Here is a 21,527-nt window from a genome sequence, read left to right on the forward strand (position 1 = left end):
TGTCACAGGTTAGATTTGTAGTTTCTTGTAGGTTGGTTGTAGTTAGTTTAGTTTTGTGAAACTGCTCAGTGAACTACATGTCTTGTTTTACATAATATACCTCACCAATACCAATATGGCTGTCTTAGATCGTTATCTTATCTGAAGCGTTTTATCCAGTGACTCCTGGTCATTTTATTAGCCGAGAGGCAAAAGAATGAGTAAGACCTGTTGCCCATGTGACTACATCCTGGTATGAAGACACAGAGACATTGTAGCTTTAGTGGCAAACATTAGATTATGGAGAGAGAAAGTAACTGATGCAACTTTTGGGTGTGTAGTCTTTCTAATTATATATCTTCATAGTCTAATACCTCAACAGTTTAACAACAAACGGCAGTTTTCTTGACATGTAAAATTATCTTTTAAAATGACAAACGTGTAATTCATGGCACAATTCTAACAGGATCTAAAAATCATATATCTCTCGCCACTGACATGTTGATTCATAAAATCAACCAGAGGTGCACACAGTGTGGTGAATTTCATTGTCTTCTCCAGGGCTGTGTCAGCTGCTTCCAGCGCTATTTGCGGCTGACCAGGGCCGGGCTGTTGACCTGTCAGGCAGGATCGATCAGTGCCAGGATTTCTCAAATTGACACCAACAACTGGCGTTCCATCTCAGGTGTGGAGCATCTGCCCATCTGTCTCTGGTGAGTGCCAGTTTCAAAATTTCTGTGTCAAAATCAGTAAGTTAATCTGGCTTACTACAGTGGCATGAACCTAAAATAAGCTTAGATTTTACTTTGATGTAATTGCAATAAATAGATAAAAGGATGCCAAAATAACACCACCATGATTCAGATTTGCAAAAAGTCTGAATTAATGCATTGTCAAGTCTGACTGCAAGACGACAAGCGAACTGTTTTTTCAAATGCTTGTTTTCTGAATGGAGTTTGCATTTATCAGGATTAGGGGAGGAAGGAGAATCTCAGTGCTGATGAACTTTTTTGTGACACAGTGAATACGCAAAGTAAGCAAATTCTTCATATGTGGGTCATTGGTGTTGCCCAGCACCAGTTCTTGTCTGTCTGCGTCTTACCATTGAATTTTTATGTAATCGTGTCAGGCAGAAAACTCATGTTGCTTTTGGTCTGAACATGGCAGAAGTGTTTTGTGACTGCACTTCTGTTTAAGGCCTATGGAAAAGAATAATGGTCTAAGTTAGACTGTTTTATATAATTTCGAATCTCTAAACCCAGTTTAAAACATTAACCTTGTCATTTTGCAGTGTATTTGATCAGATCTTCTGGAAGCAGAAGCAAGGTGTTGAAATATCTTTAAAGTTTAATAGTAGAGTGTATAACATCTTCCCAAAACACCCAACTGATGTTTTCTAGAACTTTCTAAAGCTGATAAAATGTTTAAAATAGGGGTGCATCACACCACTGGGAAAAATAGTAACTTAGACTATAAGAACATAAGTTGTCACTAAATTCAAATAAAAGTGTAAGTGATTTAAAACACAGTTAAGAATCAGATGGTTCAGCTTCTGTCCAGCTGCAGCTCTTCTTCACTCTGTAAAGAGAAATATTGATACGCTTAGGTTGTTCACTTGAATGTTTCATCAGTCCTTCTCTTTACAAAAAAACGTACAGTTCTTAAAACTTGTTGACATGCTTATACCTCTGACATTCAGAATCATCGAGGACTCAGCTGTCCCCAGTTTGTTCTCAATGATGACTTTGTATTCGGCGTGGTCTTTCGGTCCCACCCTGAGTATAAGCATGGAGCAGACTCCACATACGTTGGTGATGTGGTAGTTGGGGTTGGTATTCAGGCTGATATTATTGCAGTACCATGTCACACGTGGAGCTGGATCACCCTTAATTGCGCAGCTCATGTGGCACTCGTAACCCTGTGGAGGTGCACGCCTCTTGAGGGGAACGATAAATGATGGAGGTGACTGCAGGTCCAAGGATTTTTTCTCTGGCATGTTAAGTTTGAACTTTTCTGAAACATAAACAAGTGCATAAAGTTTAGGATTTTATAGAATTGTAACTGTACATAGAATCGCTAATAACTGTCTTGAGAGTCAAAGTCCTGACATCATGTCCACGCTAGCCGCTGTTCCTTGAAATTCTGTACGTCAGGGCAACCTCTTTTTCAGGGATTTTTTTCTTTTGTGTCTGAAAAAGATTACCATCCATGTTCTGAGAAAAATGACTATCTACCACAATATACTTGCTATAAGAATTTTAATTCTTTGTGATTTTAACAAAGTTAAAAAAAACATAAATTTTGTGTCAGTGTGATTAAGATATATCAACTTTTTCTCCCTTATCCATCACAAGATGTACGACTGTTGAGTTGCATTATGGGAAATTCAGGATACAACATTTTGACCTTTCTTTTTTTTATGTTGCTTTGTGAGTTCCCCAACGTGGCACATTATTAAATTGGTGTAATCCTTTAAAAATGCATCAGACTTGTCCAGACAAATGGAACAAACTGCACAACATACCTTTACTTGCAGGCAAGATTATGCAGGGTTACATTCTGGTTTTACTTCAGTCAAAACACTGTTGCTGTAATAAGCCAGCTGAGGTGCACACATACAACAGAGAGAATGAAAAGCAAACATAGCCAGAGAAAGCAAAAGGACTTACAAAGACAAAAAGACAAAAGCACATAACATACAAAGGACATAGCCTTAGCCAAGCATAACAAAAGCACAGACAGCATTGGAGGCAATCACAGAGATCACTAAAATGCCTAAATAGATTCAAAGGTAAACATTTAAAATCAGCCGGTGGGGTGAAACATTTGAGTAATAAAATCTGTAATTCATTCCATTTATGAGGTGCAAAGTAGTGGACTGTTACCTACGTCTTATTCTAAATTATGTCCTCTAAAATGCGACCAGGTGTGCTTCAGTTCGCAGTGGTTTTAAATTTGAGAAGAGAGGGGATATACTGAAACAGCTTTTGTGATAAGATGAATCTGTACCTTTCAATAGTCATTGATCTTAACATAGGAACCACATTTTAATGAAAGTGAGAATTAATTCAGAGGCACAAACCTTTTTCCTTCTTGGTTTCAAATACAGGGGATTCAGAAGGCGGTGAAAGACCCATGTCATTTTTAGCAAAAACTCTGAAGTTATACTGTCGTCCAGGCAAAATATTGACAACTGTGAACTTATTGTTGAAGAGGTTGTCTGCTACTGTCCTCCAAATGCGTTTGAAGGAGTCCCGCTTGGACACCATGTAGTGTAGTCTGTCATCCCTCTTCTCATCTGGAGAGGAAGCCCAGGACAGAGTCACTGTTCCCAGGATGTTCTGATCCAGCTCCACTGGACCTGGTGGCTTGGGGTCATCTGCAACCAGATTAAGAGGCACAGAGGTCAGACCACTGATATTACAAGGTTAGTTTGTCATTGAAAAATGCATTTTATAGTATTGAGAGAAGAACTTATTAGCAGAAAACTATCATCTTTCAGCTGAAGTTGGCACTGGATGCTGTAGTGGAGACTGATAGCTGTAGCCAATTGCATAAGTTAGTGTAGTTGCATGGAAAAAAACAGCTGAGGAATTACATAAGGCAGTGCCAAAAAGTTTTGTTTCAAGTATAAAATGTTGGGAATCAAATTTAGAAAGGCAGTATATTTATTCGAACATAGAATTCATTTTGACCGTAAAGTCAGTGTACAAAAGAATCTCAACTCAAGATCCACTTTTTAGCTTTTTAGACCTTTTAACCACAACTTATTGTCTTCATTAAAGAACCCTTCTTAGCCAGTGCTTAAGACCATCTTTGACATTCACCCCAAAATCAAAAATTCATATTTTCTCCTGGCCTATTCTGACAGATCTACATTGTTTTGGTGTGTGAGTTGCTGTGTTCTGGAGATATCGCCTGTCATGATGTCTGCCCTCTCTCAAATGTAATGATTGATGGTTTCTCATTCTTCCAGCACAAAACTGCTATTTAGTCCCATTATATTTGAGAGAATGCCGACATCTCTATGGCTGATATCTCCAAAACCTGACAACTCACACCAAAACAACCTAGCTTTGTTTTCATTTACCAGCTCATGGACATGAGTAGTACAAGACCGTGCTCACTGAGATTCACCTGTCACTCTGACTTCAACATTGAAGCTCTCCTGACCAGCAATGTTCTTGACGATAATGGTGTAGATGCCAGTGTCAGTCCTTTCAGATGTGGGAATCAACAGCTGAGATCCTTTATCAGAGTTGGTAATTGTTACATGTTTGGCCACCGGAATACCATCTTTTAGCCAGGATATCTCTGGCAGTGGGGAGGCCTGTGGACAATAAGAAAAATATCAGAATAACTTGTTAATTTACAAAGTTAAATGTAATACACTGGCAACTCATAAGTAAGAATATTAGCACAATACCTCAAAGATGATGTTCAGACGAACTGTGTTTCCAGATCTTACCACCACAAAGGACTTCATGTTGCGATCTTTAAACTTTGGCCTTACTATGAAGGTGAAAATTAGAATAAAATGTTAAGATTCTTGTATTTATACAATTTAGCAAACAGTTTTTTCATTCTGCTTAAAATATTTTCATGCAATTTTTAAATACTACATCACTACATATCTGTTAAAATCCAGGTCCTTTTCTCATCTCTTGTTTATTGTTATCCATTATTTTCTGCATACACCAGCTGTTCAAAGTACCACATTGCATTGCACATTGGGAACCTATTTCTATCCCACAGTGTAGAAAACAACTGAACCACAGGGTGGCATGACTAAATAAACAGAAGCCAGCAGATTCAATAAACGCATATACACACAGACAGCCTTTATCAGTCATGTGCATGAACAAAAACAAGTCTTTGCCTCTGTTACAGTTTTGTTTTGATGCCTTCAAATTGCTATGGTTGTTTGAATGCTGCATTTAAACTTTATTTTTGTTCATGTCTGGCTCTCCAAAATCCTGTTATAGCACCTTTCCTGTCACAAGTGTCTCGTCACAGTAATTCCATCCTTAACTTAATATTCATGGATGTGAAACAAAATATTGTAAGATACTGTACAAACACCATGTAAAAATTAGGCCCAAAGGAAAGCTGTTGTGCAGGATCTGCAGTATTTTTGACAACAGAAAGGCTATTTTGAGGCAAAGGGTGCATGTGTGGACAGTGTGGTCGTAACTAGGGATGTGCGTGGTTAGTCGACTATACAATTAAACATCACCAGCCTTGCTTGTTGGCACCAGGAATCCCATTCAGTTAAACTACTGTATTTATCAATATTTCATTTATTTATAAAGCCAGTTAACTGTTGCATCTAAGCCAGGGCTGTAGCTCTGGCAGACAGCAGCCTCTCTCCCTCCTTACTTATGCTCATATGGCTCGGATGTAGTTATCAGAAAAGTGGGACAGATGACAGCTAGTAAAACCAGCACAGTTTGTCAGTATTTGGATATTTAAAATGAAAGTAAGGTTGTATATAGGCTGTGTCAGAAAAAACTGGCATATAATCACCTGACCAGAACAATGTGTAACCACGTTTGGCACAGACAAGAACATTAACCTGTGAGCAGAGCAGCTGCTGCACTGCTGACAATAGCAACACTGTTTGGCAGCTAACGTTAAGTCCGGATAAAGAAAGTCATTTACACCCAGACTTTATGGTCTTGGTTGGTCTAAAATGTTGAAGCATTGAGTGAGTGATGCTCAATTTTAACTGTTTTCTGAGCTTTTCTTACTGTTTGACTAGTCAGCTGCACTAAATTAAAATGTTGGTGTAATCAAAAGGGAAATTAGTTGCCAGGAACATCCCTATTCATAATGTTACTTCAGAGGGCTTTGTTGGCGAAATTGCTGTGATGAGGACACTTCAGGATATTCAGGTTGTATTTATTTTTTATTTTATTGCATTATTTGAGAGGCATGTTCACATTCAACATTGTTGATATTTGTAGTTTTGTCTGGAGTGAGGATTCATGATGCAACCTGTGACTGTAGAACACAGGCCTCAGTTATATACACTATAAATGAAAGATGCTAAATATTTAAGTGAGTACCATTAGTCGATACAGTATAAAACCTCAAGGTATGATGATATCTGTAAAATGATAGCTCAAATTTCTTGTCTTGTCTTGTCATTGGGGGTGTAAACACTGTGAGTGCTGCATACTGTGACATGTGCATACCCTTTATGTAGTCTGAACAGGGCAGAGAAAACGGTTATTTCATTAAACGTCATCAGACTGTCAAATTCTTTATGTGAATGTAAAATTTTCTCACCAGGAGGAGGCATGGCAATAACGTAATTGTCAAAGTCCCGAGGTACTCCGTCACCTCCATAATTGGTGGCAATTACTCTCACCCAGTAGGTGGCCATTGCCTTCAAGCCGAGCACGGTGTAGGAAGTTAGAGTAATTGGGATGGCATTACAGCGGGTCCATTCAAGGTTTTCTATTGGTCTGATCTCCACATAGTACCCTTGGGCTTCATCCTCTACTCCTTTTATTTCTTTAGGTTTAGTCCAAGCCAGTGAAACAGTGGTGTAATTAGAGGATGTTAACTTCAGGTCTGTGACTTTGCCTGGGGGTTCTGAAATTACAGTAATGTGAGGTTATTGGCTCAGCATTGCTTTTATATTGCACTAAGGGCTACAAAAAGCATTATGCTGTAGGTTCATCGTAAAGTATAACTTGCATCATTTTCTGTGAAGACAACTGCAGTAGAATATAAGAGCGTGACTGGCTTACTCATGGGATCTCTTGCAACGACTGTGTCACATGGAATACTGGGATCTCCAGCACCAGACAGGTTGATAGCAGACACTCTAAATTCATATGCTGCCCCCTCAAAAACATCTTTCACTGCATACTTTGTATCTGAGTGAAAAAAGAAGAAAAGGTAGAAACATCACAAGAAGTATTTGTTGATTTAGGCAGATGCACAGCACTGTAGCCAATCGGGTGCATTCCTGCTGCTCGTGATATGAGTTGCATACCTGTAATAGGCCCTCCTTGGTTTACAAGGCTCCAGTAATTAGTGCCTTTCTTGTTCTTTTCCACATTGTATCCCACTATTTTGGTTCCTCCGGTGTCACATGGAGGAGACCACGCCAGATTGATGCAGTCTTTAAAGGCACTGACAACTTTAGGTGCGGTTGGGGCTCCAGGATAACCTGTGGGGGAAACATAGCATTCTGTCTGTTCTGTGGTCTTACATTTTGTTACTTGTCATTACTGCCAAAATTAAAACATGTCACATAGCTCCAGTACACAAATAATTTATTCACCAAATAAAATTTGGCACATAGCAAAAAACTGACAGGACAGCTGAAAAAAAATACAGGATAATGTACTGGAAAACATTGTTTTATTTCAGTGGATTTGTATTGAAGCTCACACTGGTCTTTACCTACAAAGGACTGCAATCTTTTGTTTGATTGTTTGACTTGTTATTTTGCCCGGGGCCTCATTAAGGACACCTCTTATCTCAGTCTAAGAATTTTTGGTGTTAAAGAAACATTTTTTCTAACTGCATTTAGGAAAAAAATCCTCTCTCAGGACAGGAATTTACCATCCTAAGGAAGAATTCAGGAGTCTTTAGTTAGGATGGCATGACTTTGGGTTCTCGAACTCAAAGGTCTGCATCTGATTTTTATTCAAAATCAGACGTCCGGAATGATTAGTGATAAGAAAATGACATTTGATTAACTCATGTATAATGTTTAAGCAACATACACTCACGTTCAAGAAAGTCGAGATAGTCAGAATACTTTAGAGCCTAGTGGGAGAAAATGCAATTTAGGAGCTGATAGCAAATTGGGTGAGCGGCGACGACACATCACACACATCTCCAGCAGTAAGATATAAGGTCTTAGATAGGATAGGATCCAGCCGTGAGTTTAGGGATTGCCTCTATAATAGGAAGATAGGATTTTTCAAGGTAATTTATTCATCATTGTGCAACAAATGGTTGCACGAGGATGTTGCTAATATTGGTGAATCTTTGAAACAGGACAATCAGTTAGGAAATATTTCCTTAATGAGGCCTCTGCTTCCCAAGAAGTTGGGAGGTTTTAATTAGACAGCAGCAAAAATAGCCCTTTATCCCACAAAGCCTAAATCAGGTTCCAACAAAAGACTTACGTAATACACCAGCTGGTATGTCCTCTGTCTGCAGGTAATCACTGATGCCTTCTGCGTTCCTGGCACGGATCCTGTAGCAGTATCTCCTTCCAGGGTCCACATCTCTATCTTTGTAACTCGGGTTGCTGCCAGGGATCTCACCGAGATTTGACCATTTATTGCGCCCGACTTGTTGGCGTTCTATAATATAATTAGTGATGGGGCATCCACCGCTGTCTTTTGGTGGTTTCCATTTGAACTCAACAGATGTCACAGCACTTTCCATTATGTCCGCAGGTCCTTGTGGTGGTGTGGGTTTGTCTGTAGGTGAAATTAAAATAACTCTACTAACCACCACTAACATCGTATTATAATAGCACAATGTGTTAAAGATGAAAAACCTTAGTCTGCTATTTTCAACTCACCCAGTACAATAAGTTTGGACATTGCCTCTGTGGTACCGAATTCATTTTTTATTTTGATTTTGACCTCTCCACTATCTTTCCTTTGGCACTTTGTAAGGCGTAGTTTGCTCTCAGTGGCTGATGTTTCAGTCTTCACATTGAGGCCAGGCAAAAGCTCGTCATCGTCCTTGTACCACTGTATATTCATCGGTTCTCCACCTGAGAACGGTAGCTTCCATTCGGCATTTTCCCCTGCCTTAATAATGACTGGCTGTGTGAATTTTCCTAGTGCCTCAGCGTCTATTTTTGGTGGATCTTCAATGTTAGAGAAAGAAACATTTTGTCAAAAACCAAAAGTTTTTAAATTTATTAATAAATACAAAACTATGTTATTATTTTTTAAATTCTGACCTTGTATATTAAGTGTTGCTTCTGATTTACGTCCTTCAGCTTCAAAGCGGTACACAGCTGTATCATCTTTTTTGCAGCAATCGATTATCAACTTGTGACAGGCTCCGTCTTTGATAATTGATACCCCATCCCCATGGGTTAGCTTGTCAGATAAAAAAAAAATCAGTATTTATAAGACAAACATTTTGATAAATTAAGATATTCAGTGTACTGTAAAATATTTTTGTTTAAAACAGACCTTTACAGAGTTAGAAAACAGCTATATGCATGGCAGTAAACCTGTATTTTACCTGGGATAGGGTTAGGGTTAGGGTTCACTCACCTGCTTCCCATTTTTATACCAACGTCCCTCTGATGTGTCGCTGCTTAGCTTGCAAGACAGCTCTGCCCGTTCACCAACTTTAGCATCAGTATCTGACAGTCCACTGACAAACTGAACACCACGATCTGCAACAGTATGAACAAGATGAACACTTAAAAATAATCCTAATAACTGTTTTCATTGGATTTGGCCATTTATAACCTCAGCTAAATATAATAGTATTTTAGAATTAAAAGTTTTATAAAATGACAGAGCACAAGTTGTCAGTGAAAATGTCACAGAATGACCAGGTAGCATAAAAAAACAAATATAGCTGTTGTTTTGCTCAAGTGAGGATAGGTGGAATAGGAATTGTCAGTCAGACCTGATAAACATCACCGAAAAAATTGTAAATAGCAGCAATACCAATGTAGGACAAATATGATGCATGTCTCCAACCAGAGTCAGTGTACCATGTCAGTTTTCAATTCAATACAAATAAATAGTGTAGAGCAAACAGAGAAAAAAGAAAGGTAGTGACAAGGCTGAAAGCACATGAGCATGCAATTTTCTATTTCTCAGCATAAGCAAACCAAGGATGGCAAATGCTGGAACGTCTCTGTTCCTGTCCTCCTTTACCAGTTTGTTTTGTTTACTGTATGTCTCTCTCTAGTGGTCAACATGCAGGACTGCAAGAGATGTTTCATGAAGTATATCATTTTACAAAGGCCATCAAAAGTGAGCCTAGGTGTCCTTTTAAATAATTATGCAATTTGTTCTTTATTTCTTTTTTTTGCCACTGAACTTGTTGTTATAGTGAGTTATGTGTTATTGGAAATTCCAAAAGCCATTTACTCTTATTTTGATTCTAATCAGAATTTTATGCCACATGTTTGGCTACTGATTTCTGATGTTCACCCCAAAATTGTCAGACCTATTTTAAGAAATGTAAACACCTCCTATCTTTGTGAATCTAGGAAAAGTAGTAAATTTTTTCTATTGTAACTGTCTCTCATTTTTTTGCTTAAGTTTTTTTTTTTCTTGTAATGAGTAGTGCAGTGGGTTAGTTTTGCAGTTCAAGTTCTCATTTATTTAGTTGCATTTTCAAATTAACAAATCATTCCCATTGCAATTTTACTCTAATTCCACCATTGTGCGAACTTTGGCTGCTTGCGCTTGTCACTGGAGGACACTCTGAGGGTGACTTTTTTGCATTTGAAACAGAGGACAGACAGCCTCCTGTCTCTGCGGACACTGAAATCATGGACATGACTGGTGTATGATGTGTTAAAAAAATATTTGATGGGGCAGTTTTGGGGAATTTGTTCAAGTCAGTTCTCCAACACCGTCCAGTGTGCCTGTGGAGAGGCTTTTTAGCCTTGGGAGTCTTGTCAGTGGAACCAACTTTCAGACAAACATACTGAAAAATGTCTGCTGCTTTGTAAAAAAGTCAAAGAGAACAGAGAAAAAATTGGTCTTTTACAGCTCGTATGTAGGCATGTGATTTAAGAATTTAAGTGGTTCATTAGTTTTATGTTGAAACAAGATGTAATGTAGGCTATAAGAGTCTGTGATTTATGGTTGTCATAGAAGCAGCTGTGTAATACGCCTCTGACATTTTGCTGTTAGATTAATTGCTTACTTTTTAAAGGCAGTAACCTTGTAATGTAGTTACCTTTAAAGAAACACTACTCAGCACTGATAGGGAATATACATTTGGTAGTATGCAGTAGCAGAGACGTACTATGAGAACTGGAACTAAAACTATACAATTGTATGAATGTCTGTGCAGTGTCATCACACACATTATTCACTTTTCACAGAATCCATGCATTTTACCTGTAACTGTGTCAGGAACCAAAGGCCCAGTTCGTGATCGCTTCTTCTTTTTCTTCTCATCATCGCCATCATCTGTTTTAATTTCAGCATCTCCATCTGTCAGGAGGTTCTTATTCTTATTGTCTCCATCACCCTCGTCTCCATCAGTCCTGCCACCAGATCCATCACCAGATCTATCACCAGATCCATCACCAGATCCATCACCAGATCCATCACCAGATCCATCACCAGATCCATCACCAGAACCATCTCTTCCATCTGTTCCATCTCCTCCATCCCCCAGTGAAGCTTTAGCTGCTGCGTCTGCAGCGTCCTTTTCAGCTTGTGCTCGTCTGGCTGCATCCAGGTCGTCTTTGTCTTTTTGTAGCTCGGCCTGCTGCTCCAATGCTAGTTTATTCAGATCATCTTGACCTCTAGTCTGGGCGCCCTTACGGCTTTTGCGACCACTTGGATCAGCTGAATTACAGTGAACACATACAAGTCATTCATTACATACATAACAATCATAATACAAATCATTTATTTTGGTGAGGCATTTTCAAATATGAAAATATTCCAGGAGTGCTTTTTTCCGTGAATCACACTATCAAGATGAGCTTGATATTGTATTTAATAATGTATATAAAATAACAAAAGACATCCCACCTTGCACTGTGAGAGAGGCGCTGCTGGAGGTTATCCCAGCAGTGGCATAATACGTTCCATTATCTGTCATTTCACAGTCTTTAACTCTCAGTGTGTGAGTTAGTTTGTCCTCTGAGACGGTGATTTCATATTTGTCCCCGTGTTCAAGTGACGAGTCCTGTCTTGCCCAGGTAATTCTGTTGAGGGGTGTTGACAGGACGCACTGAAAGACGGCGTCCTCACATTCAACAGCCTTCGCATTCTTAATCTTGGATGAAAATTCCACAGCAGGCACTGAGAGATGAGGAAGGGTGGATGTGGATTAACTGACAGACTTCTTGTTCCGTGTTCTGTGAACTGTCTTCCTCAGTGACAACACAGTCATCCCGTTTTATTTCAGTTTGAATAGTTACACCTTACCTTGAAAGTCAGTTGCAAGGACATTTGCCTCTTCAACATCAACCTGGTAAAATCCAGCATCTTCTGGCTGAGGATCTTTGATGCTGAAAACATACTTGTTACCTGTTTTCTTAAGGCTGTGCTTTGAATTTTCATCATCACCATATGGAACCAATGTCCCATCCTTTTTTAGAGAAAAGCAGTCAGATTATTTTTATTTCCTTTTATATTAATATTTAAACAGGGATTGATTTTAATTAGTTTATCTTTAAATACATACTAACTCACCTTGTATAAGGTAATTGCACTGTTGGGATCCCATAGTTTCATCTCCAGGCTAAACTCAGCTCTCCCATTGGGTTTTACTTCTATTTGTTTCACTTTGTCCAGTTGCTCCACAACCTGCAAAACAAAGATAAAACGTCCTGTTTGTGTGTCTGCTGGTTTTGATCTGAAATTCATTGCTGAAGCCATGACATTTTGATTTTAAGTGGCCTTGTTAAGATGCACAAGGTTAGTTTAGCCTCAGGCAAAACTAGCCTCAATCCGCAAGAAGAAAAAGACAAAAACAATAAAACTTGAAAGACTTCTTTTAATTTTGATGTTGATGATTTTGATGAAAATTGGTGAGATGTGCTTTTAGTAATTTAACACCACATGCAAATGTTGTTTTTTTCTGACCATCAATAGTTTAACTTTTCACTTTGCTGCAGTAATGTTCAAGTGTACTTTAAGACACTGTGATATCACTTTTGGATGTGGTTGTAGGTACAAAAAGCATACTTCTTACTACACCCAATGGCGAAGCATGCTTGAAACTAGTCCCATTATATTGGCAAGAAGACAGACATCTTTTCAAAAGGTATCTCCAAAACTCAGCAACTCACAGCAAGAAAATCTAGATGGATAAAAAAATATCACTTCAGACAAGGAAAAAAAAAAAATTGATTTTGGGGTGAACTGTCCTTTTAAAGGGGAAAGATTGGCTAGTAACACAAAAATGCAGTTGGTGCAGTTAGGCTGTGGGTGTGCAGAGGCAGAAGTATTTAACCCCATAACTTAAACAAAAGTGCCAACCACACTATGAGAACACTCCACTACAAATAAAAGCTCTGCAATCTGAACCTTACTCAGGCAAAAGTTTGCAAGTATAATACAACGTTTGTCCAAAACTCTGTTGATTATTATTTGTTTTTTTACGAGACCAAACGTCAGTTAAACACTACTTCACAGGTTGGTGTTGAGTTAGTCTTTAAGGTCATCTCCAAACAAGCAAACTCTTGGGCCACCAGGTTTTTTTTTATTTGTGTTTTATAATACTTCAAGAAAATTAGGATGGTAACCAACACAGAATGTTGTGTGTTATTTTGGATTTGGCTGTGAAGTTCAAACTGTTCTACTATTACTTGTTCCTTTTTTACCACCACACTAAACACCTACATGTTGCAGTGTACATGAGTCATGTTTTAGCTGACCTCACGTTTTAATGTCTTTCTCTATAATCTGTGATGTGAGACTGTCACATTTCACACAGTAAGAGAAAGTAAAAGAACTCATAGTTCAGCTATAAAATCCCAGCGCACCACTGAATGTCTCTCCTGCCAGACTGCTGACAGCACTGTCAGGCGAAGAGTCAATCACAGTGAACGGCAGTAGAGGAGGTTGTACCGCCGTCGAGTTCAAACGCGGTTTAGCCGACTTCACTGACAGTTCTCATCGCAGCAGATGGCATTCGAACAGTCTCTGCCCTGCTTCACTGTCTGTCATCACACTGCCCTCCATTTCTATCACCCTTCTCCACTTAGATTACAGGTGCTTTTGTGGTTTCTGGTGATTTTAAAACTTGGTTTGTGAAGTTTTACAGCTTGCCATGCTGCTGCTTCTGCATTGCTCTGTGTACAATAATGCGGCTGAAACCAAAACCACAGGGATTCAACTGACAAAATGCAACTAGACTGACTCTCAACTGATGACTTGAATCATCAAGTTTTTGGGAGCAGCCCTAAAGCAAGTTATAATCTCTCACAGCTCAAAATGCAGGCCAGTTTTTCACCTTGTTTAAAACCTCACAAACATTTTGCAGATTCAGAATACATGATCCAGAATTCATTTGCAGTTGTTAGACTTTACCTTTGCTTGCTCATCTTTCCTTTCCTTTTTCATCTGGTTGAGTCTCTTCAGCATCCAGCGGAAGTCAGTAACACCAAAGTCCAAACAGATCTTTTCATAGTCCTTCTTTGGTGCACTGATAAGCAGCTCCCAGAGCTTAGGATCGATTTCCCCTTCTTTTTTTGGAGGGAGTTGTCTTTTTCGGGTCACAACGACACTGAAAAGAGAGGAACAGAGTAACATTTTGGGGGATTTGCTGCAATACTTAAAAAAAATCTTTGACTCTGACTTGAGCTTACGTTTTTTTAAGCATTGCTCTGAAATCCTGTGGTGCTTGTCCATTTCCTGAAAGAAAATCAGATGTAAATTGGAAGGAAATTCAATGGGATACTTTTCCAAAATCCCAAATAATTCCACTATCATATTTTTTCAAACTCTACGCATGCTACTTAAAATTACAGACAAAAACAGAGTAATAAAATCTGTGATTATAAAAAATAAATGTATGGATTGATAACGGAGAGAAATTTTTCAGCTCTGTCATAGTTCCCTGGTAAATTTCATACCTGCTGACCCATTTTTCTTCTTTGCGCCAACTGCAAAAAGCAAACAAGAAGTCATAAATGAACAATCAAAGCTACGATATATTATACTTTAATTAGATTAAGTTACAATGCACATATTGCATGGAAATAATGAGTCTTTTACCTTCTAAAACTTTGAGAGTTGAAGTACAGACAGCCTGTCCATACTCGTTGGTGGCAAAGCATTTGTAGGTGTCAGCTTGATCTGCTTTTACACTGAGTATCTGATAAAGAAATGTTATCATAGTTATATTGCATCTTTGGTGCTGAATATCAGGCTCTTTTTCTCATTGACATGAAGAATTAGCTTTTCTAATTGAGCACTGAAATACTTGGAGAACAAATCAAAGTACTTCAGTGTACTTTTAGTCATACCATTAAACAGTTAAATTCTTGTAATTAAAAATACATATTTAATACAGATAAGCAAGTGCTGGAGTGCAGGAGAGTGGATGGTGATTTCTTAGCAGAGGTGGGACCAAGTCATTCTTTTGCAAATCACAAGTAAGTTTCAGTGATTTGCACTCAAGTCCCAGGTCAAAGACAGGCAAGTCCAAAGACTGACAAGTCCCAACTTTCAAACAAGTCATAATGCACTCGTCACCAAATGTAATGTTGTGTCAACTTCAAGTATTGAACAAAGTTGGAAGTAGTTGTGTCTCCATTTGACCTGCACATTTTGCATACTGCAGTTTGTTTGTGGTTGGACCACTGCATAGTTTTTAGAAACATCTTTTCCATCTGGTGCTCATGTGACATAAGTTATTTATGATTCTCTCCTGTAGCTTAATTGGATGTCAGATTGGTTCAAACACAGAAACACTGTCTTCTCACCTCAAGAATGTGCTCTTGAGTTCGTTCATCATATCTGGTCTGGTACTTTTCAGGATCATCAACATCACCCTTATTACGCCCCCATGTTACAGTTGGTGTGGGCTCACCATTAACGATTGTTCTGAAAAATGCTTTTTTACCTGAAAAATAAAAAAACAGGGAGAGCCATGCAGCAGGGATTCAGGTGTAGATGGTGTTTGACAATGTTGTTTTACTCTGTAGGTTTGTTATATACCCTCTTGAGCAGTTGTGGCCATTGGCTTCCGGGTGAAATCGGGTGTTGACTTTCCTGCCGGGATTCGCTCGACATACTGAGTGATCATAACCCCAGGAACTCTGGACCTTTTCTTGATAGCCACTGTTGAGACCAGGAAATAACAGTCAAACAGACAAGAATCATAAACAAAAGAAATATAAAACATAAATGTTATAAATACCTTTATGTCTGTCTACAGTTATTCACTCATTGTGAACCAAGGAATTGGAAAGGGTTAAAAATCGCCTAATTGAACAAGTTGAGCTCTGTAATCTGTCTTGCCAGATATCTCAAAAATGATCACACCATTTCAACATCCAATTAGTTGTTGTTAAAACAGTAATAGTATCTTGAGCATAGATTATATTGAAGATTTGTGAACATCCCCACTAGTGCTTTTGCTTTTGGTTGCAGTTGCGCTCAAACATCACAAGAGGTCACTATGTCCTTTCTCTTTGACAACCAACACAGCTGCTATGAGATGGCAAGACCTTGGATTTCAGTGAGCTGATGAAGATGTATGTTGTGTTAAATTTTATAACTATGTTTGTCTTATTTGTCAAAGACAAATAAAAACAAGGTAAAAAAAACTGAAGTCGGTTAAAATAGTGTTATTTTGTCATTTTGTTAATTGATTGTAATCTGAATACCAGAAATTTTGGGATAAATGTACAAATAATCAGATTAAATTTTCTAGTGCTAAAATAAGTACATTTCTTATACAGCTTTTGCAATTTATGGTTACAAAGATATATTGGCACAATATCAAGGTATTTGGTCAAAAATTTTGTAATTTTTACTAATTTTTATTACCTTAGCCACATCCACCCCTTGGAGTATACAGCATGTAATCAGTCACAACCAACATGATCAATAATTATTGATATCGACTGATATGAAACTTCACTATGTTGATAGATTTTTCAGCTATATCACCCAGGCCAATTCAAGGTGTGCTGAGTAGTTTGCTTTGCTCAGGCTTTGATGAGGACTGGTCCAAAGCCGAGTAGCCACGATGGCAAATCACTTTTTTAGCCCAGACCTTGAAACCACCAGATGGCTGGCACATTTTTCCAGCTTTTTTCCTCTCTAGTATTTCAACTCTAGACTGACTCAGTACACAACACACAGTTCGACCAACAGCTGGTGAAATCCAAAACTCCAAGTGTTATTCCTTTTTCTGCACGAACATCACACCTCGTAATGACTCAGAACTGTTTCATTCACCCTGGGGCTTGAACCTTTACTGCTGCATAATATAGATAGAGCCAAATGGCTTATCACTGTGCACCTGTGTGCAGAATCAAATCTGTCCCACAATTACTGGAGTAAAATCAGGTCTTAAGCCATGTGGAATTATTGTAGACTTGGGATTCATTACAGTGTCTGTATTTAATATTTATATACCATACCAAATCTTAAATCACATTCAGTTACATCCAGTAATACAGTGTGATTTTCAAATACGTGTCAAATCTGGTGATTCGAAAAATCAATCTTCAGTCTTCTGAAAATTAACAACTTTAATTTTTATTAACAGTTAGTTGTGTATTTATTTATTTTATTTATTTAATTAATTTATTTATTTTAAGCAAAAATGCAATTATTCCCGTTTCTAAAATAGAAATATTTGCAGAATATTTTAATACAAATAGTTTTTTCTGTTTTAAAAGATAATTAACTATCTTTGCATTTTGAACCATTTGTTGGACAATTGAAATATGTCAACATGGGCTTTTTTTTAAATTTTATAGACAAAACAGTTAATCAAGAAAGCAATAAATGATATTCATTAATTGCAGGTCGACTATGTTGCCTTGTCTCACATCACAGATGCCAAATATCAAGTAAGCATTGCTCCATATACGTCCTTTCGAGGAATGCACTGATAAACTTAACTGTCAGCAAGGGAAAATATTGGCAGTTCTTGATGTTCAGCCAGTAAATTGGTGCATCCGCAGTATTTTCACGTGTGAACAGGGTTTACATGAAACCATAACAGAGGCCTATAGGTTCGAAAGTCAGAAATCCAGCAGCTTCCTTAAACAGATAGAAGAAGCCACCGGTGTTGCAGTTTGTCCTCGCCTCAGTGCTTTCTCTTGGTGGGAACAATTTGGGTTTATAAAGTGTAAGGTCTGGGCCTGCTCTATTTGAAAAGAGTCCTGAGATAACTTTGTTATGATTTGGTGCTATACAAATAAGACTGAATTGAATAGATTCCATGTCTGAAAGGGTCTTAACTTGAAAAGCCCAAGTGAAGACATTTTTTATCGCAAAAGGCAGACACCAAAAGGCATTACTACAGTGATGTAGGGCAATACAAAACTAATTTGTCAGCCCAACGATTGAATCTAGCCTAGAATCTGGTGAGTCAGTGGCCACAAAAGGCCATTTTTTTATTAAGAGATATTTAGACCAAACAAGCAATGACACAACTTAAACATATGAGGGATATAAACAATATGAAGGATGGCCTCAAATCAATTCTTCATATGCAGTTCATGAAATTAGATCAAACTAGAAAAGTTTCATATTTGTAGTTACTCAATCTACACTTCAGTTTTAACTAGCAACATTAAATTTGTGTTGATAGTGACATTTTAGTCGAGCAATTCTGCATTTGGTGTGAGTCTTAATCAGGTTTCTTCCACAGGTCCTCATAGCTGACCAGGTTTAACAGGGATCTAACAGCTTTTGAGATCTTTAAAGTCCAATTCTGTCTCTCAAAAGTATTTTACTAGTTATATCTAGTACTTCTTTTTATTTTCTAGAAACAGAAATTTATAATAAAGTAAGCCATAGTAACCACACCTTTTGTAAGTTGAATTATATTCTAGGATTTAAACTGACAGAAAATGCTGAAAAATGTTGAGCAGTGTTTCCCAAAGCTCAACGATGTCCTCAAATGTTCTGTTTTGCCCACAACCCAGATCCATTCAGTTTGCTGTCATAGAGGAGTGAAGAAACCAGAAAACATTCACATTTCAGAAGCTGGAATGAAAGAATTTTGTCTTAAAAAAAACAAACTCAAACCCATTAATTGATACCAAAATAGGTGGCGGTAACTTTAATAATCAATTCTTAATCGATTAATTGTTGCAGCTCTTATATATTCGGCTTGCAGACTTTTACTCCCCAATGTCTTAACTTCACCTCAGCATCATTTACTATATTTGCGCAAAATTATGCACGTGATGATGAGCACAAAAATATGATTGAAACATACAAATTCAATGAAAAAACAGGAAAAATTGTTTTATTCTATTCAGTGGCATAACATGAATTAAAGTGCTTTGACGATGAAAGAACGCAGCTCCCAAATGAACTTCAAAGTGAAACCAGTTCTCTGAATTAAATTTGCACCGACATAAAGTAAACTGAAGGGTTGGCTTATTATTTCACTACTTCTTTACTTTTAGGTTACTCGTTCCTCATCACCTTTCACAGCAGTCCTACTCTAGTTAGAGGGCACATATTGAATATTCATCAAACCATGTGCGTCATTTCTCAAGGGTTTGGTTTACGCTCTTATATCATCTGAATGCAGGCAGGATTCTTGTAACCTTGTTCCTCAAGCATTGATTTACACATAATCCAAGTCTGCTAGGACACAGTGAGTCGTTTGCCTCTGCATACCAATCACTCCTGGAAGAACTGTCAGATTTGGACCCCGGCAGACTTCAGGGTACCATCAGTAAGAATTTGTTGGCTGTATTGAGCTGATATCCCATTCACAAACCACTCTGAGCCACCGACACTGGGCCTCTAGACTGAGCGTGAATGGTGTGAGACACTCTTGGATTTCTTGGAGGTAGAAAATAAAATAAATACACTCATTCTCCTTCATATATCCATGATAGGCCTCTCTCCATTTCAAATACTAAAGAAGTGGCTTTTCTGACGTCAAAAGAAGTTTTTAAGTGTTTTTTTTTCTTTCTAAAGCGAGTGTGGTTTCTTAGTTTCTTCTCTCTTTGTTCTTGTTTCTCTTTTCCTCTTCTGCAGTATTTTACTCACATCCACAAGTACTTTTTGTTCGGTAGATATAAAAAAAAATTGTGATGCATCTAAGACTTGAATATCAAAGAAACCTCACTCTATTCAACCGGGTAGAAAGTGTTACCTCTGTGTCAGTTTATGTCTATATTTATTTAAACATCTGTGAAGCGCTTTGTCTGAAATATACAGAGCTTTGTTGGTAGAGTTTGTTAAGTGTTTGTAAATTACAGTTAATACTATAGTAATCTATAACTCCACATTGCCATATACAACAAACAGACAGACACAAAAAAGTCAAGCTTACCTTTTTTGGCTTTTGGGTCTGGATTTTTAATTAAACTCATCGCAGCGGTGTTGGTTGTTTGTCAACTCAGAGTTTTGATCAGTTTATGGCTGAAACACACAGAAAAACGGTCACAATTATATGTTGATATATCAGCATTCATTCTATCAGTCAGTATTCAGAAACAAGCATATATTTTCATTGTTTACAGTTTTTACAAGGCTGACAGTGAACCATAATGGAAAATAGTCCAATGTTGATATGGCTCAGCCAAGCATTGTAAGATTGGCTGTGTTTAAGAAAAGTAATTCTTTGAATTTGTGGTTTTCCAGATTTGTGGGGTTCACACTGTTCAACCCTGAAAGCATAATGTAAAGTTGTCAATCAAATACTCTCATATGTTATTAACTTCCTGACATTACGTTGTTCTACATGTTCACACATAACTATTGCCTGATATCAGATGAACTCGTTGCACTCCATTGCTGTATCAATCAATCAATCGTTCCAATCAAATAACTCTGTGGAGTTGGCAGATTCAAAGGTCTGGACCCAGGCAAACATGACTTTTGTTTTTACTCGGGTTGAAGAAAAACACAAGGCAGGCGTTGTGGGAAAACCAATTAGGTTTTGTTTTTGTGGTTAATTATGAAAGACACAACTGTTTAAAGGTTCCTGCAAGATATTTAAACCTTATCATCAACCCACAAAATAACTTTCAAATAAATGTTTAAAGTGACATTTCACGAAGGAATGGAATGGAAAGGAGCAGCAAGCTTGGTTATTTAACTGCAGCAAATATGACTTGGCGGTTTTATATCACCCCGTGAATCTCAGAGTAGTGTTTCTTAACTCTTGGTTCATAACCCACAAGGATCTCTTAGTATTAGAATATTTCTGTAAATATACAGTAATGTTATTACTGTAAAACAACTAAGTAAAACAGTCAGAAACAGAAAATTATACTAAAATATTTAAGGTTATGATACTGAGCCTGTCTTATATGCTGGTATTGGTATCTGTTACCACATCATTTATTAAGGATAAAGTCATACTCTGTGGCATTCATTCCCTGTGTATTTGTTCATGCTTTATGTTGTTAACCTGAGCCAGGCCAGTATGTAAAGTTCAGGTATCTGAATTGGTGTTGGGAAGGAAAAAGTGGTATTGGAACATCTCTAAAGAGATGAGATAAGATAAAATTTTTTTTAAAAAATCCATAAACAACACTGAAAAAAAACGGCATGATTTAGGAAAAGGATTTAATTAAGGCTGTGGCAAATCGTTAACATAATCGTCATTGATTATGAAAATAGATACATTTGCATTATGTGCACAGGTGCATTGCAATGAACTGCTGTGCCTGGAGCATGGAT

General features: G+C 37.8%; 1 protein-coding gene across 1 annotated transcript; it reads right to left on the reverse strand.

Annotated features, from left to right (window-relative positions):
* Positions 1–551: 551 nt before the first annotated feature.
* LOC146332057 (immunoglobulin-like and fibronectin type III domain-containing protein 1) lies at positions 552–20,261 on the reverse strand. The gene is made up of 23 exons (XM_084738586.1): positions 20,173–20,261; positions 15,852–15,974; positions 15,617–15,756; positions 14,907–15,006; positions 14,765–14,794; positions 14,498–14,543; positions 14,220–14,415; positions 12,378–12,491; positions 12,111–12,273; positions 11,712–11,984; positions 11,067–11,522; positions 9,249–9,373; positions 8,927–9,068; positions 8,537–8,830; positions 8,133–8,432; positions 6,986–7,162; positions 6,738–6,866; positions 6,271–6,579; positions 4,406–4,491; positions 4,117–4,309; positions 3,062–3,358; positions 1,666–1,992; positions 552–1,557 (listed from the first exon to the last, which is right to left on the reverse strand). Exons 1-23 carry the CDS (start codon positions 20,210–20,212, stop codon positions 1,553–1,555), a joined length of 4,065 nt encoding a protein of 1,354 aa, XP_084594712.1. The 5' UTR covers positions 20,213–20,261; the 3' UTR covers positions 552–1,552.
* Positions 20,262–21,527: the final 1,266 nt, after the last annotated feature.

This window comes from Lutjanus erythropterus, chromosome 2 (assembly GCF_056507025.1).
Source record: "Lutjanus erythropterus isolate fLutEry1 chromosome 2, fLutEry1.hap2, whole genome shotgun sequence".
Taxonomy (NCBI): Eukaryota; Metazoa; Chordata; class Actinopteri; order Lutjaniformes; family Lutjanidae; genus Lutjanus; species Lutjanus erythropterus.

Excerpts from the sequence above, each read along its gene's own strand:
- LOC146332057 (XM_084738586.1), bottom strand. The coding sequence starts at position 20,212 with ATGAGTTTAATTAAAAATCCAGACCCAAAAGCCAAAAAAG. Across the intron at positions 8,831-8,926 it reads AGCAACACTTAATATACAAG|ATCCACCAAAAATAGACGCT; the intron begins GTCAGAATTTAA and ends CTAACATTGAAG. Across the intron at positions 4,492-6,270 it reads TATTGCCATGCCTCCTCCTG|TAAGGCCAAAGTTTAAAGAT; the intron begins GTGAGAAAATTT and ends TCACCTTCATAG.